Source organism: Oratosquilla oratoria, chromosome 6 (assembly GCF_046742065.1).
Source record: "Oratosquilla oratoria isolate Oo_2021 chromosome 6, ASM4674206v1, whole genome shotgun sequence".
In the NCBI taxonomy this organism is placed as follows: Eukaryota; Metazoa; Arthropoda; class Malacostraca; order Stomatopoda; family Squillidae; genus Oratosquilla; species Oratosquilla oratoria.
Genome location: NC_134782.1, coordinates 81,189,257 through 81,216,200, shown reverse-complemented (window position 1 = coordinate 81,216,200; position 26,944 = coordinate 81,189,257). Strand labels below are relative to the sequence as shown.

The 26,944-nt window shown below is 41.9% G+C and overlaps 1 protein-coding gene across 12 annotated transcripts in view; it reads right to left on the bottom strand.

Moving 5' to 3' along the window:
- Window positions 1–3,027: 3,027 nt before the first annotated feature.
- LOC143026656 (uncharacterized) overlaps window positions 3,028–26,944 on the bottom strand; it is a 158,046-nt gene continuing 134,129 nt past the window's right edge. For 10 of the 12 annotated variants that reach the window (XM_076187408.1, XM_076187411.1, XM_076187412.1 and 7 more), the window contains 2 exons: window positions 10,137–10,247; window positions 3,028–3,325 (listed from right to left, as the gene is read on the bottom strand). In XM_076187408.1, the coding sequence (XP_076043523.1) occupies window positions 3,242–3,325; window positions 10,137–10,247 (195 nt within the window). In that variant the 3' untranslated portion in view covers window positions 3,028–3,241. Of the gene's footprint in view, window positions 3,326–10,136; window positions 10,248–26,944 lie in introns of those variants that run through there. The other 2 variants (XR_012966523.1, XR_012966522.1) reach the window with 2 other exon arrangements.

Sequence of the window (26,944 nt, the reverse complement as noted above, 5' to 3'; positions counted from 1 at the left end):
CATCCATGCAAAAACATAATCACATCCAAATCACAAAACAAGTACTTCATTGAACTCCCAATTCCATCAAACCATACCTTAGACATCAGTTTTACAGAAAAATACCTTCTAAGAGAAGCAAGAACCACACTAGATACTTGCATTCAGATCATCATCCAACATTAATACAGTACAACCATCATCTGTACTGGCACAAATAGTGTTTGCTATTTATGTGAATGACATGCACGAGGATGTGAAATGTTACATGAGCTTCTTTGCAGACGACGCCAAACTGTTCAGGAAAGTAGAAACTGATAAGGACTGTGAAGCACTGCAGGAAGACCTGAACAAGGTATGGAACTGGAGTCAGAAATGGGAAGTGGACTTTAATACTAAGAAGTGTAGCATAATGGAGTTTGGAAAAAGCAAAAACAGAATATCAGGAAAATATACAATTGGAACCAAGGAAATAAAGAAGGTAGGATCCGAAAAAGATTTGGGGGGTAATTATCACAAACGACTTGTCTTATGATAAACATACATACATACATATACCAAGGCTTTTTCCCCCTTACAAGGGAGGTAGCCAAAAAGGGAAAGGCATAAAAACACTCCCACCCATTTCATCCCTACATACACTCCACACCCCTCCCACCCTCCCTCTCATCTGAGCACCTCCTGGATGACGGGTCATCCCTGCACCCTGCCCACCGCCCTGGGTCAGAAGCAGTGTCGCAAGACACAGCACATCCACAGCAAGGCCGCTTCATTTAATCGGCGACCCCCCCCTCTCCGTCCCCCCTTGCATATAAGGAGAGGACGGGGAGAAAATCCCTTCGGGCTGCGTCAAAATTTACTCACACATACTACCCCACCCCCCACCCCCCTGCCCATTCCTCCTCATGCAATCACAACATCATCCATATACAACCATTCTCCACTCACCTCTGTCTTCCGTCCTCTCCCTTCCTTCCTCAACAGACATTCCCCTCTTCCCCAAAGCCCCCTTCACCCCATCCATCCACCTCATCCTAGGACATCCCCTCATGTTCACTCCCTCCACATCTGCCTTCCATACCTCTTTTACTAGTCTTTCTTCACTCATTCTTTCCATGTGTCCAAACCATCCTAATATTCTTTCATCAACCCTATCTCCCAAATCCTTTTTCACCCCTGTTCTCCTCCTCACCTCCTCATTTCTCACACTATCCAGCCTAGTAACCCCCACCATACTTCTCAGACACCTCATCTCAAACACATTCAAACTCCTTCTCTCTTCTTCTCTTATGGCAGTTGTAAAGATGATGAAAGCAGGTAAGGCACCTGGTCTGGATGGATGCCATGCAGAATGTCTGAAAAAGGGAGGTTCAGTGATGGTGGACTGGTTGGTGAGGTTATTTAATGTTTGCTGGAGAGAGGGTAGAGTACCGGAGGACTGGAGAAGTGCCTGTATAGTTCCTCTTTACAAGGGAAAAGGGGACAAGTGTGAATGTAGTAGTTTCAGAGGGATTAGCCTGTTAAGTGTAGTAGGGAAGGCTTATGGGAGGATCTTAATTGAGAGGATTAGGAGAGGAACAGAAGGAGTAATTGGTGAGGAACAGTGTGGATTTAGGACAGGTAGAGGTTGTGTAGATCAGATCTTTGTGGTAAGACAGATATGTGAGAAAGCTATAGGAAAGGGGAAGGATGTTTTTTGGGCTTATGATAAACAGATTAACAAAATTGTCAGGGAGACTTACAACTTGCTAAGATCAATAAAAGTGGCATTTGCATACTTGGACGAAGACATGATAAAAAAATATTGATTACATTGATAAGGCCTAGACTAGAGTATGCAGCGACATTGTGGTCCCCATGTATCAAAAAAGAATATAAAGAAAATAGAAAGAATCCAGAGAGCAGCAACAAAAATGGCACCTGCAAACCTATCATATGAGGAGAGATTGGCTAAACTGGAGTTACCGACACTGGAGCAAAGAAGAGAGAGGTGACCTACTGACCATCTACAGAATCATGAAAGACACAGAGATACTTGATAGAGAGGACTTACTAATCTGGGACAAGAGAAACACAAGAGGACATGGAAAGAAAATAAAAAAACACAGCTATAGAAGAGAACTGAAGAAAAACAGTTTTCCACATAGAGTATTGGACACTTGGAACAAACTGGATAATGAAATAGTATGTGCAAAAACCATTCATGAGTTTAAGAAAACTAGAGACACTGCGAGATACAAAGGCGGGACACCATGATCATAGCTCCCCTTCCCGCAAAATACAACTAGGTAAATACATATGACACTGAACACCTAATTTACAGTGCCCCACCATAGCCACACACACTATTTCTTCCTTAAGTGACTTATGGGCCAATCTGTTGGGCCTCCTGAGAAAGAGACCTGAGGCAATATTGTGATTGATTAATTCAAACTGACTTTTGAGCTATTACTTATTTCCAATACTCTACATTTTCTGACACTGCCAGTTACCTGAAGATTACAGGTCTTCTGCAAAAGAGACCAGGGTAGTGGATTGATGGTTTGGCATTTAAACTAATTTATCATTCCTAGCTCTAAGCATATGTTGTTTAAATTGTGAGAGTTTGTGTTTTTAGAGTAGGGATCTAGCTGAGCCAGAGAAACTGTCACCCTGGCCATTGCTCTACAAGGGGAATGAGTGCCCCATAATAGCATCAGCCTAACTGTAGTGGCAGACTGATGGCACAACTGTAGATGACAGTGGGCTTTGGTTAATCCATTGTATATATTGCAGAGTAGTGACACTATCAGGTTCCACTGGAAAGGGAGTGGTTTTGACAGTTTGGTTTTCCATAGAGTGGATGGTACTAGTGTAGATATCTCATCAACATCCTTCAGTGAGTGTTACAAAAGATTAAGGCTTTGATTCCAGAAAACAGGTTTCTCCAGCTCCTCAATAAGTGACAATATGAGTATGTACAGATTCCTCCTGCCATGGGTTACAACCACAAAGGAAACCATATACAAGATCAATTTCACCATCAACCATGGAATTTTCATTAAAATGCAAAGCTGTTAAAAATTTATTCTAATAAGTATGCACAAAGAAGACCTCATCCTGTAAAATATATACTGTACATCTATAAACATTATATACTTTTAAATTTCAACACTTCCAAAACAATTGGAACAAAATTTCATTCTTTATTTTAATGTCCAGACCAAGTAATTATTCAAAACATCTGTACTGAATATCTTGAAGCAATGTAACACCTGAGTGTTCACATCCTGAAGACTGGGAAATTCTTGGAACTGAGAACCATTTGCTGCCGTTGCCGGCATATACGAAGGCACTGAGTAACAACCTGAAATATAGAACAAATCCAATCTAAATAATCATTGTATTCTGAGGAGGGAGGGGGGTCACCACATAAATGACACAGCCCTGCAGTAGACGTGCTATGTTTTGCTGCATTATTTCTGACCCAGATGGTGGGCAGGAGATGGGGATGACCCTTCATCCAGGAGGAGCTAGGATGAGTGGGAAGCAAGGGTAGTGGATGGGTGTGGAATGAATGGGAGTGTGTCCCTTTGACTTGGCTATCTTCCTTATAAGGGGAAGAAGCCCATGATATATACCATAGATAGATCTATAAATACATTCATGTGTGTCAAACCTTTTAAGCTTTTACTCAAAAGCAAAGGTCAAAGACAATGCAGGGTTGCACAGGTCTTCCACAGCAGAGCCCAACAACTGTAAGCTGGTTTAATCCTGCCACTTCATCATTTGATGACCCTCATAATGAAACAGTAGAGGTAAACCAGGCCTGATTGTCAGGCCCTGCTGTGGAAGAGCTATGCCTCACTACAAAATGAACAGTGTGTCCCAAGCAGTGTGGTGTGGGACATGGATGATCCTTTATCCCAGAGGTGATGAGATGAGAGGAGTGTTTAACCTCTTCACTTTGGGGCACATCGCACGTCTGGCAGCATTAGCTGCCCGACGTGCGATGTTGCGTCATAATAATTGCATTATAAAAAATAAAGTCAGTGCTCAATCGTTCGTTCTCTTTCACCCGTGAATTTTGATAACCATAGAAAATATGATGAAGCCAGTTTAGAGAGAATGGAGGTTACGTAGGTACAACTACAATAAATATAATCAAGACGCCGACGTCGGCATCATCGCGTACCCACTTGCTCCTCATGACGCCTACGTAGGCGTCACCGTATGGAAGTGGTTAAATATGTTTTTTCTTAGAGTACATAAAGCTATTTCAATCAACATCCTATATAGGGTCACATTAATTAGAAAAAATAAAATAAATAAATAAAATAAACAAATATTTGTCACAGATCACTTGTGACTCACAAATTTTGGCTGAATTATATATATACATAAACAGCTGATTAACTAATAAATCAATTACAGTTGGAGGGAACGGAGTGGTTTGGAAGAGTATTACCGACTTGCGTAATTGAAGTTCGAAACTCTGAAGCTTCAAATACCAAGACTTAGAAACTCTGAAGCTTCAAACTCCGAAATTTCTAAACTCCGAAGCGCGAAGGGTGGAGGAAGGGAGAAGAACCACAAGGGAACAGTCAAGAGTCGACAGACAGAGCTGGTGAAAGTTGGGATTGCTGGAGCTAAAATACGGCCTAGCCGGCGTATCACTGTATCACCGACACAACTTCGTTCTTCATCAAATCGTCTAGGTGAGCTTGGACCAGTGGAAGAAGTACAGTTGGCGAGGAGTTCCAGGCTGGACCAGTCACTTTGCTTCATTGTTCGACTTTGCAAGTGAATCCCCCCTCCCCCCAATCCAGTGATAGGTGTCGTTGATGTTAATTACACATGGCTACAAGAAGTCTGTGAAGTATTGACTGCCAGAGTTGTGATAGTGTTTTCTGTAAAAGTTGTGAACATTTGAACATTGAACATTGTGAACACTATGGACATTGTGAAGCGCCGGTTGCTGTCGCCCCACCAGTGAGATTTCATTGTCCTAAGCAGTCGAGTGACATCAAAATCTAAACTCATTGCTAGATTGCTTGGTTAGTTATGTGTGGGGGAAAAGAATACTGCCACCAAGTCTTTCCACTTGGATCGTAAGAGGCGAGAAGAAAGGGATGGGGATTGGGACTAGGCATCCTTCTCCTTGTAGCCCCACAGGGGACATTCCTAAAAGAAAAAGTAAAGGCATAAGAGGGTCAGGGAGTTTTCCGACCAGCACCCTAAGGTTTGGGTCTTTTAATGTGTGTGGATGTGGTACAGATGAGAGTAAAAGGGAAGAGATAGGTAGTATGCTTGTGAGAAAAAGGATGGATGTGTTGGCTTTGAGTGAAACTAAGTTGAAAGGAAAGGGTGAGTGTAAGATTGGGAGTGTAGTTGGGAGGTTATCAAGAGTGAAGAGAGGGTGAGGGAGGGAAGAGGTGGCTATTCTAGTAAGTGAAGAGTTAGGTAAACCTGTAGTGGAGTGGAAGGAGGTTTCCTCAAGGATAATGTGGATGAAGGTGAAACTGGGAAAGGAGATGTGGGTTTTTGTAAGTGCATATGGGCCTGGCAGTGAGAACAGTGTAGAAGAAGGGGAGGCCTTTTGGATAGATTTAAATGAGTGCATAGAGGATTTAGGGAGAAATGTCAATGTAATAGTACTGGGAGACCTTAATGCTAGGGTAGGAAATGGTCCACTTGATGGAGTGGTTGGGAAATGTGTAGTTCCAGGAAAGAATTGTAGTGGAGAGTTGATGGTGGAAATGTGTCTAGACAGAGAGTTGATGATAGCAAATACAGTGTTTCAGAAAAAAGTCAAGCATAAGTACACATGGGAGAGGGTGGTGGATGGAAGGGTGGTAGATAGAGCATTGATGGATTATGTAGTGGTAAATAGGATTATGATAGGAAGAGTTAAGGATGTACATGTGCTAAGGGGAAAGAGTGGGGTATCAGATCATTTTTTGGTGGAAGGTAAGTTGAGAGTGGACGATAGATGGAGAAAGAAGAAAGGGACAAAAGGTAGGGAGGTTCTTAGAGTGAACTCGTTGAATGAAAGGAGGAGTACAAAAAGAAGCTGAAGGAGGAGTGGGAGGGAGTGAAGGATAGAGTAGAGCTAGGTGTGGAGGAGGAATGGGGATGGTTCAAGGAGGGAGTCACAAAGTGTGCAAGGATGGTGTGTGGAACAAGAAGGACAGGAGGAAATAGGAGGAAGGGTAGTGAATGGTGGGATGAGAAAACAAAGAAGGTTGTAGAAGAGAAGAAGCGAGCTTTCACAGAATGGTTACAAAATAGGACAAGGGAGTCATATGAGAGGTACAAAGAAAAGAAAAGAGAAGTAAAGCAAAAAGTAAAGGAGGCAAAGAGGAGAGATGTGAAATGGGGTAAGAGTATGACAGAAAATTGTGAAAGTAATAAAAAGATGTTTTGGAAAGAAATTAAGAGAGGAAGAGGAGGCGAATCAAGTAGAGAAGAAATGGTAAAAGGTGCAGATGGAGAGATGATAATGGAAGAGAAGGCAGTAAGGGGAAGATGGGCAGAGTATTTTAGGGAGTTGCTCAATGTGAAGGAGGATAGGGAGGGAAAGATAGCTGCAGTGGGAAATGCTAAGAAAATGACCGTGATGAGTGAGGAAAATGGAGGAGAAATAAGGAAGTATGAAGTGAAGGCAGTTGTTAAGATGATGAAAGCAGTTAAGGCACCTGGTCTGGATGGATGCCATGCAGAATGTCTAATAAAAGGAGGTACAGTGATGATGGACTGGCTGGTGAGGTTATTTAATGTCTGCTGGAGAGAGGGTAGAGTGCCGGAGGACTGGAGGAGTACCTGTATAGTTCCACTTTACAAGGGGAAAGGGGACAAGTGTGAATGTAGTAGTTTCAGAGGGATTAGCTTGTTAAGTGTAGTTGGGAATGCTTATGGGAGGATCTTGATTGAGAGGATTAGGAGAGGAACAGAGGGAGTAATTGGTGAGGAACAGTGTGGTTTTAGGACGGGTAGAGGTTGTGTAGATCAGATCTTTGTGGTAAGACAGATATGTGGGAAAGCTATAGGAAAGGGGAAGGATGTTTTTTGGGCCTTTATGGATCTGGAAAAGGCTTACAATAGGGTAGACAGAAAGGCACTGTGGGAGGTTATGCAGATATATGGGATAGGAGGAAAGCTTCTAGGAGCTGTCAAGAGTTTTTATGAGAGTAGTAGAGCTTGTGTCAGGATTAGAAATGGAGAGAGTGAGTGGTTCGAGGTAAAGGTGGGACTTCGTCAAGGATGCGTTATGTCGCCCTGGCTGTTCAACTTATACATGGATGGGGTAGTGCGAGAGGTAAATGCAAGGGTAGTGGATCAGGGATTGGAAATGGTTAAAGAAAATGGAGAAAAGTGGGAGGTGAGCCAGCTGTTGTTTGCAGATGACACTGGGCTTGTGGTAGGATCAGAGGAGGGATTGAGGAAGTTGGTGACAGATTTTGGGAGAGTATGTGATAGAAGAAACTAAAGATAAATGTGGGTAAAAGTAAGGTGATGAGATGTACAAGGGGTGAAAGTGGCAGTAGACAGGAAGTGAGCATTAAGGGAGAAAGACTGGAGGAATTGGATAGTTTTAGATACTTGGGTGGAAATGTGGCAGGAAAAGGTGGAGTGAAGGTGGAGGTAGAATGTAGATTGAGAGAAGCGAGTAAATGCCTTGGTGGATTATAGAGTGTAATGAGGAATAGACATTTGGGAATGGATGCTAAGAGGAGACTGTATGAAGGAGTGATTGTGCCAACAGCACTGTATGGGGCAGAAACATGGAACATAAGAGAGGAAGAGAGGAAGAGAGAAGGAGTTTGAATGTATTTGAGATGAGGTGTCTGAGAAGTATGATGGGGGTTACTAGGCTAGATAGAGTGAGAAATGAGGAGGTGAGGAGGAGAACAGGGGTGGAAAGGGAACTGGGAGATAGGGTTGATGAAAGAGTATTAGGATGGTTTGAACACATGGAAAGAATGAGTGAAGAAAGACTAGTAAAAGAGGTATGGAAGGCAGATGTGGAGGGAGTGAACATGAGGGGACATCCTAGGATGAGGTGGATGGATGGGGTGAAAGGGGCTTTGGGGAAGAGGGGAATGTCTGTTGAGGAAGGACGGGAGAGGACAGAAGACAGAGGTGAATGGAGAATGGTTGTATATGGATGATGTGATGCATGAGGTGGAATGGGGGGTGAGGTAGTATGTGTGAGCAAAATTTGATGCAGCCCAAAGGGATTTCTCCCTGTCTTCTCCTTTTATGCAATGGGGGGACGGAGAGGGGGGGTTGCTGATTTAATGAAGCGGCCTTGCTGTGGATGTGCTGTGTCTTGCTACACTGCTTCTGACCCAGGGCAGTGGACAAGGTGCGGGGATGACCCGTCATCCAGGAGGTGCTAAGATGGGAGGGAGGGGGGGTGTATTCGGGGATGGAATGGGTGGGAGTGATTTTATGCCTTTTCCTTTTTGACTACCTCCCTTGTAAGGGGGAAAAAGCCTTGGTATATGTATGTATTCATTATTAGTGTGAAAGAGATTGATGGTTAGTTTTGTGTATATGTGAATATATAATTGTATCAATTATTATTGGTGTGACTGATTGTTAATCATTAGATTATAATTTAAACTTGTTTGAATTGGCCCTTGCTCTCCAACATTTAACATATGTACAACATGTTATGTCGCCCTGGCTGTTCAATCTTTAAATGGATGGGGTGGTGCGAGAGGTGAATGCAAGGGTAGTGGGTCAGGGGTTGGAGATGATTAAAGAAAATGGAGAAAAGTGGGAGGTGAGCCAGTTGTTGTTTGCTGACGACACTGCGCTTGTAGCAGGATCAGAGGAGGGATTGAGGAAGTTAGTGACAAGAGTTTGAGAAGGTGTGTGAAAGAAGGAAGCTGAAGATAAATGTGGGCAAATGTAAGGTGATGAGATGTACAGGGGGAGAGAGTGACAGCAGGCTGGAAGTGAGCATTAAGGGTGAAGGACTGGAGGAAGTGGATAGTTTTAGATACTTGGGTGCGAATGTGGCAGGAAAGGGAGGAGTGGCGGTGGCGGTGGAGGTAGAAAGTAGATTGAGAGAAGCGAGTAAATGCCTTAGTGGATTAAAAAGTGTAATGAGAAATAGACATCTGGGAATGGATGCTAAGAGGAGGTTATATGAAGGAGTGATTGTGCCAGCAGCACTGTATGGGGCAGAAACACGGAACATAAGAGAGGAAGAGAGAGGAAGTTTGAATGTGTTTGAGATGAAATGTCTGAGAAGTATGCTTGGGGTTACTAGGCTAGATAGAGTGAGAAATGAGGAGGTGAGGAGGAGAACAGGGGTGGAAAGGGAGCTGGGAGATAGGGTTGATGAAAGAGTATTTGGGGTGGTTTGGACGCATGGAAAGAATGAGTGAAGAAAGATTAGTATAAGAAGTGTGGAAGGCAGAGGTGGAAGGAGTGAATATAAGGGGGCATCCTAGGATGAGATGGATGGGGTGAAAGGGGCACTACAAAAGAGAGGAATGTCTGTGGAGGAAGGACGGGAGAGGACAGAAGATAGGGATGAATAGAGAGGGGTTGTGTATAGATGATGCTGTAATGCATGAAGGGGAGTGGTTGGGGGATGGGGGGTGTGGAAGTATGTATGAGAAAAAATTTGACGCAGCCCGAAGGGATTTCTCCCCGTCTTCTCCTTTTGTGCATGGGGGGACGGGGAGGGGGGGGGGGGGTTCACCGAATTTAAGAAGCAGCCTTGCTGTGGATGTGCTGTGTCTTGCGACACTGCTTCTGACCCAGGGCAGTGGAGAGGATGCAGGGATGACCCGTCATCCAGGAGGTGCCAAGATAAGAGGGAGGGAGGAGGGTGGAGGGGAGTGAAATATATAGGAAATGGAATGGGTGGGAGTGGTTTCTATGCCTTTTTCTTTTTGGCTACCCCCTGTGTAGGGGGAAAAAGCCTTTGGTATATGTATGTACAATGCTATATAGAAGGAAGTACCTACACAAAATTAAGTAATTTATGCAGAACCCTAGTAGGCCAAAGAAGCTGCCAGAGTAAGTTGAATTGTGTATGTGTATATTGCAATTAACATTAGTCAACCCCTACTGAGGTGTAAAGTTCTGACAATATTACCCCTGCATATTTTACTCAATATGAAACACTCAAAGGAGAAAACTATATGACAACTAACCTTCCTAGTATTAGCAGGAATGATGATTCCATCTATAAGTGACCTTGATGCCTGGAACAATGCACTAGAAGTTGTAAAGTTGAAAGCAGAAATTGGAGGCCTCTTTTTCACCTGGAATAAATAAACAAATGTAATGCAGATAATTACTTAGCATATTTTTAGTAAAAAGGTTCAAGATAAAGAACTTATTGCTTAAAAGAATATATTCTCTGTTGGGGAAGCATACAATATATACAGAAGAATTAGCACAGAAGCACAACACCCAGTAGGGAAGGCAAGGAGGAACAGCTCTGAGTGTTTGTTAGTGAGTCCATTAATGTTTACCTGTATGTTTCTATTTACCTATCTATATACCAAGGGCTTTCCCCACCTTATAAGGGAGGTTCTATGCTTAAGGTGTATTCATTTGTTGGTGTGTTTGTGGGTGTATTTACTTAGTTGTATTATACGGGAAGGGAGTTATGCTCATGGTGACCCGTCTTTGTATCTCTCAGCATCAAGTTTTTTCTTAAAATCTTGTATAGTGTTTGCACACACTGTTTCGTTGTCTAATTTATTCCATGTATTTATCACTCTGTGTGAGAAGCTGTTCCTTTTTAAATTTCTTTTGTAACTATCTTTTTTTAGTTTCTTTTAGTGTCCTCTCATTTTACCATTGTCCCATATTAACAAGTCATCCCTATCTAAAACTTCCATTCCTTTCATTATTCTGTAGATAGTCAGCAGGTCACCTCTTTCTCTTCTCTGTTCCAAAGTTGGTAGTTCTAATTTGGACAGTCTTTGCTCATATGCTAGTTCGGAAAGAGTTGGTGCTAGTTTGGTTGTTGCTCTTTGTAACCTTTCTAGTTTTTTAATGTTCTTTATGGTACTGGGTGTCCAGAGTGCTGCTGCGTACTCAAGTTTTGGTCTTATTAGTGTGGTTAGGATTTTCTTTATCATTTCTTCATCTAAATAGGCAAACACCACTTTGATTGATCTCAATAAATTGTAGGTTTCTCCGAATATCTTGTTAATATGCTTATCTGGTGTTATGTCCTTGCCAATCATCACTCAAAGATCTTTCTCTGAGTTTACTTTTTTCACCTTTTCTTCTCCAATTTTATAATCTTTTGATATTCTGTTTTTACTCTTTCCAAACTCCATTATACTGCATTTCTTTATATTGAATTTTACTTCCCACTTTTGGGTCCAATTCCAGATCTTGTCCAAATCTTGTTGCAATGAGTTGCAGTCTTCCTCTGTTTTTACCTTCTTTAGTATCTTTACATCATCTGCAAAGAAATTCATACAACACTCTACACCTTCATCCATGTCATTAATGTATATGGCAAACATGATCGGGGCCAGTACTAATCCTTGCGGGACACCGCTTTTCACTTCTTCCCAATTTGAGAATTTTTCTCAAATTACAACTCTCATTTTCCTTCCATTCAGGAAGTCTTTCATCCATTCCAATAATTTTCCTCTGATGCCACCTTTTGACTCTATCTTCTTTAAAAGTTTTTTATGTGGTACCTTGTGGTAAGACAGATATGTGAGAAAGCTATAGGAAAAGGTAAGGATGTTTTTTGGGCTTTTATGGATCTGGAAAAGGCTTACGACAGGGTAGACAGGAAGGCACTGTGGGAGGTACTGCAGATATATGGGATAGGAGGAAAGCTGTTTAAGAGCAGTCAAGAGTTTTTATGAGAGTAGTAGAGCTTGCGTTAGGATTAGAAATGGAGAGAGTGAATGGTTTGAGGTAAAGGTGGGAGTTCGTCAGGGGTGTGTTATGTCGCCCTGGCTGTTCAATCATTACATGGATAGTCGTGCGAGAGGTGAATGCAAGGGTAGTGGGTCAGGGGTTGGAGATGATTAAAGAAAATGGAGAAAAGTGGGAGGTGAGCCAGTTGTTGTTTGCCAACAACACTGCACTTGTAGCAGGATCAGAGGAAGGATTGAGGAAGTCAGTGACAAGAGTTTGAGAAGGTGTGTGAAAGAAGGAAGCTGAAGATAAATGTGAGCAAAAGTAAGGTGATGAGATGTACATGGGAAGAGGGTGACAGTAGGCTGGAAGTAAGCATTAAGGGTGAGAAACTGGAGGAAGTGGATAGTTTCAGATACTTGGGTGCAAATGTGACAGGAAAGGGAGGAGTGGCGGTGGAGGTAGAATGTAGATTGAGAGAAGCGAGTAAATGCCTTAGTGGATTAAAAAGTGTAATAAGAAATAGACATCTGGGAATGGATGCTAAGAGGAGGTTATATGAAGGAGTGATTGTGCCAACAGCAATCTACGGGGCAGAAACATGGAACATGAGAGAGGAAGAGAGAAGGAGTTTGAATGTGTCTGAGATGAAATGTCTGAGAAGTATGATAGGGGTTACTAGGCTAGATAGAGTGAGAAATGAGGAGGTGAGGAGGAGAACAGGGGTGGAAAGGGAGCAGGGAGATAGGGCTGATGAAAGAATATTAGGATGGTTTGGACACATGGAAAGAATGAGTGAAGAAAGATTAGTAAAAGAAGTGTGGAAGGCGGAGGAGGAAGGAGTGAATATGAGGGGGGCGTCCTCGGATGAGATGGATGGATGGGGTGAAAGGGGCTTTACAAAAGAGAGGAATGTCTGCAGAGAAAGGACAGGAGAGGACAGAAGATAGGGGTGAATGGAGAATGGTTGTGTATAGATGAGGTTGTGATGCATGAGGGGGAGTGGGTGGGGGATGGGGGATGAGGAAGTATGTATGAGAAAAAATTTGACGCAGCCCGAAGGAATTTCTCCCCGTCTTCTCCTTTCCTGCATGAGGGGACGGAGAGGGGGGGTCACCGAATTTAATGAAGCAGCCTTGCTGTGGATGTGCTGTGTCTTGCAACACTGCTTCTGACCCAGGGCAGTGGACAGGATGCAGGGATGACCCGTCATCCAGGAGGTGCCAAGATAGGAGGGAGGGAGGAGGGTGGAGGGGAGTGGAATATATGGGAAATGAAATGGGTGGGAGTGATTTCTATGCCTTTTTCTATTTGGCTACCCCCCGTGTAAGGGGGAAAAAGCCTTTGGTATATGTATGTATGTACCTTATTGAATGCCTTTTGTAGGTTGAGAATGGCAGTCTGTCCACCCATCTCTTTCTTGTATTGTGTCTATTAATCTTGAGTAGAAGCAGATCAGATTTTTTGTACATGATCTCCCTTGTCTAAATCGAAATTTATTTGGATTTAGTATAGTTTTTTTTTTCCAGGTGCTTTACCCATCTATTTTTTACAATTCTTTCACAAATTTTTGCTATTGTGCTTGTCAGTGATACCGGTCTGTAATTTGATGGGTCTTCTTTATTACCTCCCTTATAGATTGGTACAATGTTTGCCTTTTTCCAGTCCAGTGGCACTTTTCCTTCTTTAAGTAATACTTTAATTATAATGTATATTTTTTCAGTTTTTTCCATACATTCTTTCAGTATCCAGTTTGCAATTCCGTCTGGGCCATGTGATTTTCTAACATCAAGGGTTTTAATTTGGTCGCTGATTTCCCTTTGTGTTACAATTATTTCTTTCATTGCAGGGGATAATTCTCTCTCGATTTCTTCAGTCAGGTGAACTTTCTAATGTGAACACTGATTTGAAGTGGTTGTTCATAATTTCCACCATTTCTGGTTCCTCTATATATTCATTTTTGCCCTGGTGCAGTTTTTCTATTTCTTGTTTGTTTTTTAGTTTTCCATTTACATACTTGTAAAATAGTTTGGGTTCTTCCTTGCATTTATCTATTATCCTTTTTTCGTAGTTTCTCTTTTCATCTCTGCGTACTTTTACATATTCATTTCTCAGTTTGATGTATGTTTGCCATTTGTTTGGTTTCTTGTCTTTTTTAATTTTTTTCCAAGCTCTGTCTCTTTTGTCCTTAGCCTCACTACATATTTTTTTGTTGTACCAGCTTTTTATGTATGTTCTTTCTATTTTTGTGGTACATATTTATTCACTCCTTCATTATAAATTTCTTTTAGTATGTACATACATATACCAAAGGCTTTTTCCCCCTACACAGGGGGTAGCCAAAAAGAAAAAGGCATAGAAACCACTCCCACCCATTCCTTTTCCTATGTATTCCACTCCCCTCCACCCTCCTCCCTCCCTCTTATCTTGGCACCTCCTGGATGACAGGTCATCCCTGCATCCTGTCCACTGACCTGGGTCAGAAGCAGTGTTACAAGACACAGCACATCCACAGCAAGGCCACTCCATAAATTCGGCGACCCCCCCCTCTCCGTCCCCTCATGCAGAAAAGGAGAAGACGGGGAGAAATCCCTTCAGGTTGCGTCAATTGTTTTTTTTTCTCATACGTACTTCCTCACCCCCCATCCCCACCCACTCCCCCTCATGCATCACAGCATCATCTATACACAACCTCTCTCCATTCACCTCTATCTTCTGTCCTCTCCCGTCCTTCCTCCACAGACATTCCTCTTTTGTAATGCCCCTTTCACACCATCCATCCATCTCATCCTAGGATGCCCCCTCATATTCACTCCTTCCACCTCTGCCTTCCACACTTCTTTTACTAATCTTTCTTCACTCATTCTTTCCATGTGTCCAAACCATCCTAATACCCTTTCATCAACCCTATCTCCCAGTTCCCTTTCCACCCCTGTTCTCCTCCTCACCTTCTTTTAGTATGTTCCATTTTTCTTCTATCCCTGTTTCTTTGTTTAGGAATTTATCCCAATTTGCATTGTGGAAGAATGCTTTAAGTTTCTCAAAGTTTGTTTTGCTATACATTAGTTTTCCTATTCTATGTTTATCGTTTTTGCTTTGATCATTTGTTCTCTCAATTCCAGTTTTAATAGTACATGGTCACTCTTTCCTATCGGTATTTTGTAATAAATTTTTTCGACAATTTCAGGCTCTGTCATAAGTATCAAGTCCAATGTTGAGGGTTCTTCATTACCTCTATATCTAGTATATCCTCTAATCTACTGGGTCATTGTGTACTCAATGGTCAAGTCAAGAAGGACATTACCCCAGAGTTCCTCCCCCTCCCTTCACTGTCATCCCTTCCCAACATATTTCCTTTGAATTAAAGTCACCCATAATTACTGTATTTCCTCTGTCTTTCAGTATTTCAGTTAATTCGTATTTTGCATCTTCTAATAATTTGGAATGATCACTTTCTGACCAGGCTTGTGTTTTGGGGGGCACGTACACCACTACAAATTTCTACTCTTCATATGTTTACTTTCTACTTGTACATTCTACATTATTTTTTCCTTCAGTTATTTTTTTCACATTCAAATCTTTCTTGGTCAAAATTAGAACTCCTCCATCCTGTTTGTCCCTTCTATTCTTTGTCCAACAGTTGTATAAACCTTGTCCCACAGTATAGGAAGTTAGGTTATGCTTTAATTTAGTTTCTTCTTTTCCCATTATGTCTGTTTTTTCTAAGGCCAGGTAATCGTTTAATTCGTTCATTCCTGAGATTATTCCATCTATGTAAGTATAACATATTTTTAATTTCCTTTCTCCTCTTCTCTTTCTGTCTTCTTTGTTTCCATTTTCTTTATAAACCATTTTCTCAGTCTCAGATCTATCACTGTCCAATTTTTTTTTTTTTTTCAGTTCTTTTTTCATTCTTTTCATTTGCTTCGTTCCTCAGTTCTTTTTCTTTCTCTTTTTCTTCCTCACCCACTTCTTTTCTTATCCAGATATTTTTGTAATTTTCACTATTTGCTAACTTCATTATTCTGGATAGTATATCTTCTACACTTGTTTGAGACTTAGGTTTAACTTTCAGTGGCCTGTATTTCTTTTCTTTAGAATATTTTTCCATCCTATGGGTTTCCTTGATTTCCCGATCCCAGCTTTGTTCATCTGTTTGTAATTCTTTTAGAATTTCCTTGGCAAGCTCTTTCTCTTCCTTTTCCCTCTGATATTTAGGTATATCATGTTTTTCTTTGATGCCGTAGATTACTATACATCTTTTTCTATTCACTGTGTACCTAACTAGGTTCCCTTTCTCTTTGATCACCTGAATCACTGTTTCCTTGGTATTACCTCTGACTTGTTGTTCCATTATTTTCTTTAGGGATATTTCTTGACTTTCCTGTTCAATTTTCCACTGTTTCTTAATTTCTTGTATTTGTTTTCTTTGATTATTTCTTCCATCTTTTCAGTCATTTCTTTCATTTGGCTTTTAATTTCTTGTTTCAAAGTCTCATTCCTTTTTGCGTCCTCGTTTTTTAGTCTTTCATTTTCTCCTTTAAGTTGCTTTAATTCCTTTTTTAATTCATCTATCTCCCTATTGTTCTCTTCATTGACTTTCCTTAGCATCAATATTTCTTGGTACATTATCTTGTACTCACTTTTAAGTTCTAATACTTCATCTACAATGTCTTTAGTATCTCTGTTTCTCATTGTACCTATTCCTATATCGTGGTTCTCTATCCATTTCTAACTCTCTATATATACTATTTCTTTCCTTTTCAAACCCCAGAAAACGGCATAAATCTAACCTTTGTTATTCCCTTGGCGTATTCTCTAGACAAGACTTTTTCTTTGCTACACCGAGTGGAGTCTCAATTCTGGTTTCTTCTAGACTTCTTTTTGTTGTCTCTTTGAATCTTGGTGTATCTATTTGTGTTAGTGACAGCACCAGTTCTTTATGCACTGGTTTGTGTTGGTAGGTGTACATATTAAGTGCAACCCATAGTGGCATGTACTGTATTTGATGGATGCATGTGCATAGTTCATGGGTTTTGAGCACCAGGGGCAAAGAGGAGAAATTCAAGGGCAGGCCAGTGGCATGCAGAGATCTGGTGATGCCTGGGGCCAACTCCTTGATTGTATGCCCCAAAGATTCAAGTATAAGGCCTCATACTACTGAGAAATATTATGAGAAAGAAAGATATTTTTGAATATGTCAACACAGATGAAACATGTAATAAATACCTTATTTAATCTAAATATAAATAATTTGATAAAGTACCACACAAAAAGCTACTATGAAAACTCAAAATAACAGGAGGTGCACAAGGAAGGTTATTGAAATGGATGGAAAAAAAATTTATTGGGAGAAAAATGAGGGTGGTAGTTAAGAGAGAGAACCCCAACCTGGGAAGAAATGATAAGTGTAGTCCCACAAGGTTCTGTATTAGCTCCGATAATGTTTGCCATATATATAAATGACATGGATGAAGGTGTAGAGTGTTAAAAGAACTTCTTTGCAGATGATGCAAAACTACAAAAGAAAGTACATAAATACATATACCAAAGGCTTTTTCCCCCCTTATAAGGGAGGTAGCCAAAACACAAAGGCATAAAAACCACTCCCACCCATTCCATCCCCATCACACTCCACTCCCCTCCACCCTCTTCCCTCCCTCTTATCTTGGCACCTCCTGGATGACAGGTCATCCCTGCATCTCGCCCACTGCCCTGGGTCAGAAGCAGTGTCACAAGACACAGCACATCCACAGCAAGGCTGCTTCATTAAATTGGCGACCCCCCTCTCCATCCCCTCATGCAGAAAAGGAGAAGATGGGGAGAAATCCCTTTGGGCTGCGTCAAATAATTTTTCACACATACTCCCTCACCCCACATCCCTCACCCATTCCACCTCATGCATCACAGCATCATCCATATACAACCATTCTCCATTCACCCCTGTCATCTGTCCTCTCCTGTCCTTCCTCAACAGACATTCCCCTCTTTTCCAAAGCATCTTTTACCCCATCCATCCATCTCATCCTAGGTCGCCCCCTAATGTTCACTCCTTCCACACCTCTTTTACTAGTCTTTCTTCACTCATTCTTTTCATGTGTCCAAACCATCCCAATACTATTTCATCAACCCTATCTCCCAACTCCCTTTCCACCACCATTCTCCTCTTCACCTCCTCATTTATCACTCTATCCAGCCTAGTAACCCCTATCACACTTCTCAGACACCTCATCTCAAACACATTCAAACTCCTTCTCTCTTCCTCTCTTATGATCCATGTTTCTGCTCCATACAGCGCTGTTGGCACAATCACTCCTTCATACAATCTCCTCTTAGCATCCATTCCCAGATGTCTATTTCTCATTACACTTTTTAATCCATCAAGGCATTTACTCGCTTCTCTCAATCTTCATTCTACCTCTGCCTCCACTCCTCCCTTTTCTGCCACATCCGCACCCAAGTATTTAAAAATATCCACCTCCTCCAGTCTCTCTCCCTTAATACTCACTTCCAGTCTGCTGCCACTTTCTCCCATTGTACATCTCTTCAACTTCCTTCTTTCACACACCTTCCCAAACTCTGTTACTAACTTCCTCAATCACTCCTCTGATCCTGCTACAAGTGCAGTCCTCTGCAAACAACAGCTGGATATCTCCCACTTTTCTCCATTTTTTTTAACCATCTCCAATCCCTCACCCACTACCCTTGCATTTACCTCTTGCACCACCCCATCCATGTATAAACTGAACAGCCAGGGTGACATAACACATCCCTGACAAAGTCCCACCTTTACCTCGAACCACTCACTCTTCCCATTTCTAATCCTAACACATGCTCTACTACTCTCGTAAAAACTCTTGACAGCTCCTAAAAGCTTGCCTCCTATCCCATATATCTGCAATACCTCCCACAGTGCCTTCCTGTCTACCCTGTCATAAGCCTTTTCCGAATCCATAAAAGCCCAAAAAACATATCTGTCTTAGCACAAAAATCTTATCTACCCAACCTTTACCTGTCCTACACACACACTGTTCCTCACCACCCTTTGTTCCTCTCCTAATCCTCTCAATCAAGACCCTCCCATAAGCCTTCCTAACTATGCTTAACAAGCTAATCCCACTGAAATTACTATACTTACACTTGTCCCCTTTTCCTTTGTATAGTAGAACTATACGGGCACTCCCCCAGTCCTCCGGCACTCTACCCTCTCTTAACCACTTCACTCCGGGCCAAAATCTCGTGGGCAGCATTAGCTGCCAGATGTACGATGTTGCGTCATAATATTCGCATCATAAAAAATAGTCACTGCTTATATCGATCATTCTCTCTTTCACCCGTGAATTTTGATAACCATAGAAAATGTGATGAAGCCAGTTTAGAGAGTATGTCAGTTATGCAGGGACAACTACAATAAATATAATCAAGATGCCGATATGGCAGCCTCGCATATCCACTTGCTCCTCATGCCGCCTACGTAGGCGGCACCCTATGGAAGAGGTTAAACAAGCATTAAATAACCTTACCAGCCAGTCTACCATCACTGTACCTCCTTTCTTTAGACATTCTGCATGACATCCATCCAGCCCAGGTACCTTACCTGCTCTCATTATCTTAACAACTGCCTTCACTTCATCTTTCCTTTTTTTTTTTCTCCATTTTCCTCACTCATCACTCTCATTTTCTTAGCGCTTCCCACTGCAACTACCTTTCCCTCCCTATCCTCCTTCACATTTAGCATACATACATACATATACCAAAGGCTTTTTCCCCCTACACAGGGGGTAGCCAAAAAGAAAAAGGCATAGAAACCACTCCCACCCATTCCATTTCCCATATATTCCACTCCCCTCCACCCTCCTCCCTCCCTCTTATCTTGGCACCTCCTGGATGACAGGTCATCCCTGCATCCTGTCTACTGCCCTGGGTCAGAAGCAGTGTCGCAAGACACAGCACATCCACAGCAAGGCCGCTTCATTAAATTCGGCGACCGAAACCAACCCCCATGCAGAAAAGAAGACGGGGAGAAATCCCTTCAGGCTGCATCAATTTTTTTTTTCTCATACATACTTCCTCACCCCCCATCCCCCACCCACTCCCCCTCATGCATCACAGCATCATCTATACACAACCCCTCTCCATTCACCCCTATCTTCTGTCCTCTCCCATCCTTCTTCCACAGACATTCCTCTCTTTTGTAACGCCCCTTTCACACCATCCATCCATCTCATCCTAGGATGCCCCCTCATATTCACTCCTTCCACACTTCTTTTACTAATCTTTCTTCACTCATTCTTTCCATGTGTCCAAACCATCCTAATACTCTTTCCTCAACCCTATCTCCCAGTTCCCTTCCCACCAGTTCTCCTCCTCACCTCATTTCTCACTCTATCCAGCCTAGTAACCCCTACCATACTTCTCAGACATTTCATCTCAAGCACATTCAAACTCCTTCTCTCTTCCTCTCTCATGTTCCATGTTTCTGCCCTGTAGATTGCTATTGGCACAATCACTCCTTCATATAACCTCCTCTTACCATTCATTCCTAGATGTCTATTTCTCATTACACTTTTCAATTCACCAAGGCATTTACCCGCTTCTCTCAATCTACATTCTACCTCCACCCAAACTCCCTTTTCTGCCACATTCACACCCAAGTATCTAAAACTATCCACTTCCTCCAGTCTTTCACCCTTAATGCTCACTTCCAGTCTGTTGTCACTCTCTCCCATTGTACATCTCATCACCTTATTTTTGCCCACATTTATCTTCAGCTTCCTTCTTCCACACACCTTCTCAAACTCTGTCACTAACTTCCTCAATCCCTCCTCTGATCCTGCTACAAGTGCAGTGTCGTCCGCAAACAACAGTTGGCTCACCTCCCACTTTTCTCCATTTTCTTTAATTATCTCCAATCCCTGACCCACTACCCTTGCATTTACCTCTCGCAACACCCCATCCATGTAAAGATTGAACAGCCAGGGCGACATAACACATCTCTGACAAAGTCCCACCTTTACCTCAAACCACTCACTTTCTCCATTTCTAATACTAACACAAGCTCTACTACTCTCGTAAAAACTCTGGACTGCTCTTAACAGCTTTCCTCCTATCCCATATATCTGCAGTACCTCCCACAGTGCCTTCCTGTCTACCCTGTCGTAAGCCTTTCCCAGATCCATAAAAGCCCAAAAAACATCCTTACCTTTTCCTATAGCCTTACCACAAAAATCTGATCTACACAACCCCTACCTGTCCTAAACCCACACTGTTCCTCACCAATCACTCCCTCTGTTCCTCTCTTAATCCTCTCAATCGAGACCCTCCCATAAGCCTTCCCAATTACAGTCAACAAGCTGATCCCTCTGAAACTACTACACTCACACTTGTCCCCCTATTCCTTGTAAAGCGCAACTATACAGGCACTCCTCCAGTCCTCCGGCACTCTACCCTCTCTTAACCACTTCACTACGGGACTTATATCTCGCGGGCAGCAGCCAATGCCAGCCGTAAAGCGTGTTGTAATAATACTCGCATCATAAAATATAGTCACCGCTTATATCGATCGTTCTCTCTTTCACCCGCGAATTTTGAAAACCACAGAGAATGGGATTCAGGGCACATTTGGGAGAATGTAAAAACACAGGGGCGACTACAATAAATATAATCAAGACCCCGATATGGCAGCGTCGCGAATCCACTTGCTCCTCATGACGCCTACGTAGGCGGCACCGTATGGAAGGGGTTAAACAAACATTAAATAACCTCACCAACCAGTCCATCATAACTGTACCTCCTTTCTTCAGACATTCTGCATGGCATCCATTCAGACCAGGTGCTTTACCTGCTCTCATGATTGTGGAGGTGTGTATCCGGGAGATAGATCGCTGGGGCTACAAAGACTCCCCAATGTGCCCATCTTGTCATAATTCGCCCCAAGATACAGACCATCTCGTACTGCACTGCCCAATCACAGCAGTGCCAGGGGGTTACCAGACTATCTATGAAGCAAATCAAACATTCATAGACTGGCTAGCAAATACAAAGTTGGAGGTGTAAGAAAGCCATACGATACTACTACCTGCTCTCATCACCTTAACAGCTGCTTTCCCTTCATCCTTCCCTATTTCTCCTCCATTTTCCTCACTCATCACTCTCATTTTCTTAGCGCTTCCCACAGCAAATACCTTTCCTTCCCTATCCTCCTTCACATTTAGCAACTCCCTAAAATACTCTGCCCACCTTCCTCTCACTGCTTTCTCTTCCATTATCATCTTTCCATCTGCACCTTTTACCTTTTCTTCTCTACTTGATTCGCCTCCTCTTTCTCTTTTAATTTCCTTCCAAAACATCTTTTTATTGCTTTCAAATTTTTTTGTCATACTCTTACCCCATTTCACATCTGCTCTCCTCTTTGCTTCCTTTATCTTATGCTTAACTTCCTTTCTCTTTACTTTGTACCTCTCATACGATTCCCTTGTCCTAATTTGTAGCCAATCTATGAATGCCTGCGTCTTCTCTTCTACACCTTTCTTTGCTTCCTCATCCCACCACTCACTACCCTTCCTTCTATTTCCTCCCGCCCTCCTTGTTCCACACACCATCTTTGCACACCTTATGACTCCCTCCTTGAACCATCCCCATTTCTCCTCCACTCTATTCTTTACTCCCTCCCACTCCTCTTTCAGCTTCTTCTTATTCTCATTTTCCCTTTTTTTCTCATTTAAGCAGTTCACTCTAAGTACCTCCCTACCTTCTGCCCTTTTCCTCTTTCTCCACCTATTCTCCACCAGAAAATGATCTGATATTCCCCCACTCTTTCCCCTTAGAACATGTACATCCTTAACTCTTCCTACCATACTCCTGGTCACCACTATATAATCCATTAATGCTCTATCTGCCACCCTTCCATCCACCACCCTCTCCCATGTGTACTTATGCTTGACTTTCTTCCGAAACACTGTATTTGCTATCATCAACTCTCTTTCTAAACACATCACCATCATTTCTCCACTACGATTTTTACCTAGAACTCCATACTTCCCAATCACTCTGTCTATTGGTTCATTTCCTACCCTAGAATTAAGGTCTCCCAATACAACTACATTGACATTTCTCCCTAATCTCTCTATGCACTCATTTATATATATCCGAAAAGCTTCCCTTTCCTCTATGCTCTTCTCACTACCAGGTCCATATGGACTTACAAAAACCCACATTTCCCTTCCCAGCTTCACCTTCATCCACATCAACCTTGATAAAACATCCTTCCACTCCACTACCCACTTACTTATCTCTTCACTTACTACTATAGCCACCCCTTCTCTCCCTCGTCCCCTGTTCACTCCTGAGTACCTCCCAGCTACACTTCCAAACTCACAGTTGCCCTTTCCTTTCATTTTAGTTTCACTCAAAGCCAGCACATCCATCTTTCTTCTCACAAACATACTGCCTATCTCTTCCCTTTTACTCTCATCTGTACCACATCCACACACATTAAAAGACCCAAACCTTAGAGTACTGGTTAGAAAACTCCCAGACTCCCTAAAATACTCTGCCCATCTTCCCCTTACTGCCTTCTCTTCCATTATCTCTCCATCTGCACCTTTTACCTTTTCTTCTCTACTTGATTCACCTCTTCTTCCTCTCTTAATTTCTTTACAAAACATCTTTTTATTACTTTCAAAATTTTCTGTCATACTCTTCCTCCATTTCACATCTGCTCTTATGCTTTACTTCTCTTCTCTTTTCTTTGTACCTCTCACATGATTCCTTCATCATATTTTGTAACCAATCTGTGAAAGCTTGTTTCTTCTCTTCTACAACCTTCTTTGCTTCCTCATCCCACCACTCACTACCCTTCCTTCTATTTCCTCCCATCCTCCTTGTTCCACACACCATCTTTGCACACCTTGTGACTCCCTCCTTGAACCATCCCCATTCCTCCTTCACTCCTAGTGCTACTCTATCCTTCACTCCCTCCCACTCCTCTCTCAGCTTCTTCTACTCCTTCTTTTTTTTTCTCATTTAAGCAATCCACTCTAAGCACCTCCCTACCTTTTGTCCTTTTCTTCTTTCTCCATCTATCCTCCTCTCTCAACTTACCTTCCACCAGAAAATGATCTGATATCCCCCCCCATTCTCTCCCCTTAGAATATCAACTCTTCCTACTATACTCCTATTTACCACTACATTGGCCCTGGATGGGGCTGGATGGGGTGGGGGGTGGGGAGGTGGGGGGGGAGAGCAGGGGTGAAAGGGGAGTTGGGAGGTGGGGTTGATGGGGGAGTGTTGGGATGGTTTGGACACATGGAGGGAGTGGGTGGGGGGGGGACTGGTGAACGGGGGGGACTGGTGAACGTGGGGGGGCGTCCTGGGGTGAGGTGGATGGGGGGGTGGGGGGGGGCTTTGGGGAGGGGGGGAGTGTCTGTTGGGGGGGGGGGAGAGGACGGAGAACAGAGGTGAGTGGAGAGTGGTTGTATTTTACCTAGTTGTATTTACCTAGTTGTATTTTGCGGGAAGGGGAGCTATGCTCGTGATGTCCCGCCTTTGTATCTTGCAGTGTCTAGTTTGTTTTTAAACTCATGAATGGTTTTTGCGCATACTATTTCATTGTCCAGTTTGTTCCAAGTGTCCAAAACTCTATGAGGAAAACTGTTTTTCTTCAGTTCTCTTCTATAGCTATGTTTTTTTATTTTCTTTCCATGTCCTCTTGTGTTTCTTTTGTCCCAGTTAAGTAAGTTCTCTCTATCGAGTACCTCTGTGCCTCTCATGATTCTGTAGATGGTCAATAGGTCACCTCTCTCTCTTCTTTGCTCCAGTGTCGGTAACTCCAGTTTAGCCAATCTCTCCTCGTATGATAGGTTTGCAAGTGCAGGTGCCATTTTTGTAGCTGCTCTTTGGATTCTTTCTATTTTCTTTATATTCTTTTTGGTACTGGGGGACCACAATGTCGCTGCATACTCTAATCTAGGCCTTATCAATGTAACCAATATTTTTTTTATCATGTCTTCGTCCAAGTATGTAAACGCCACTTTTATTGATCTTAGCAAGTTGTAAGTCTCCCCGACAATTTTGTTAATCTGTATATCATAGGACAAGTCGTTCGTGATAATTACTCCCAAATATTTTTCGGATCCTACTTTCTTTACTTCTTTGGTTCCAATTGTATATTTTCCTGATATTCTGTTTTTGCTTTTTCCAAACTCCATTATGCTACACTTCTTAGTATTAAAGTCCACTTCCCATTTCTGACTCCAGTTCCATACCCTATTTAGGTCTTCTTGCAGTGCTTCACAGTCCTCATCAGTTTTTATTTTCCTTAGCAGTTTGGCGTCATCGGCAAAGAAGCTCATGTAGCAGTTCACGTCCTCATCCATGTCATTCATATAGATAGCAAACATTATTGGTGCCAGCACAGATCCTTGCGGTACTCCACTGATCACCTCTTTCCAATCTGAATATTTTTCTCTGAGCACTACTCTCATCTTTCTACCAGTCAGAAAGTCCTCTATCCATTTTAGTAGGTTTCCTTGTATTCCTCCTATGTGTTCCAGTTTTGTTAGTAGTTTTCTGTGTGGTACTTTGTCAAAGGCTTTTTGCAAGTCTAGGAATGCACAATCAGCCCATCCATTTCTTTCTTGCACTATGTCTATTAGTCTTGAGTAAAAGCATATTAAGTTTGTGGAGCATGATCTTCCTTGTCTGAATCCGAATTGTCTTGGGTTTAATATGTCATTGTCTTCCAGATGTTTTACCCATCTATTCTTGATTATTTTCTCACAAATTTTGGCTATGGTGCTTGTTAGTGATACTGGCCTATAGTTGGTGGGTTCTTCTTTGTTTCCTCCTTTGTGTATTGGTACAATGTTAGCGTTTTTCCAGTCCTTGGGTATCTTTCCTTCTTTGAGTGAGATGTTTATTAAGATGTGTATTTTGTCTGTTACTTCTTCTTTGCACTCCTTTAGAATCCAATTTGCAATACCGTCCGGGCCATGTGATTTTCTGACATCCAGCCTTGATAGATGTTCTGATATTTCCTTTAGTGATGCTGTAAACTCATTCATGAGGGGAGATTTCTAGTGATGTGCCAGAACCAAAATTTTTACCGATACCGATACCGATATTTTTTTTTAGCATTTTACCGATACCGATACCGATACAGGAATTTAATGGGTTACCGATACCGATACCGATATTTTGCGCATTGCTCACAATGCCTTGTACTTTATTGTGCACTTTTTCATAAAGCTCTGGGATAGTTGTGTTAGAGATGTATTTCCTGCTTGGGATCTTATAGTTTGGTTTTAAGTGATTAAGGAGCCTAGCAAATCCCAGATCTTCTACAATAGATATAGGTTGACAATCTATTGTGATCATTTCAGCAATATATTTGTGTACCTCTTTTGCTGGAGCACTGTTGATGTCCCAAATCTTTTTGTACTGGAGAGTAGCTTCATGAGTTGGCTGTTGAGATACCTGTTTTGCACTTGAACAGCCTGTTTGACTTTGACTAGAAGTTGAAGTTGAAATTTTTAGCTTTTTGGTAGGTGGAACATTTAAGAATGAGGCAAGTGTTGGGTTTGATTCAGCTGCTTTTTTCTGCTCCAATTCGGCATTTCCAAACTCATCAGGATGTTTATGTTGAAGATGCTTTCTAATATTTGTTGTTGTTTGGGTTTGCCTGTTTATTCCTCCTCTGCTTAATATTGTATTACAGAAATTACAGGATACTTTTGAAGAATCATCTTTGCATACTGTCACTAGATTCCATATAACACTTTGCTTTGACTTAGGCATTATTGCTAATTCTGGCAATTCTAATTGTAATTTAATAAATTTATCACAATATTGACTATCTGAAAAATGCAAGTTCAAATATTAAATATAAATAAATAATTACAATAAATAAATATTAAGAATGAGATCGAAAAGGGTAATAGGATAATAGCCATCAGCTAGCTCTCTTCTCTTCTTACATAAGACGCAAATGATTCCACAACCACATGGCGTGAAAGACACCCTTTACTTTATATATTTATATAATTAATTATTTATTTGTTTCATGAATGAAAGTAATTTAACTTAAATTTTCTCTCAAGGTATCGGTATCGGTATCGGTATTTAT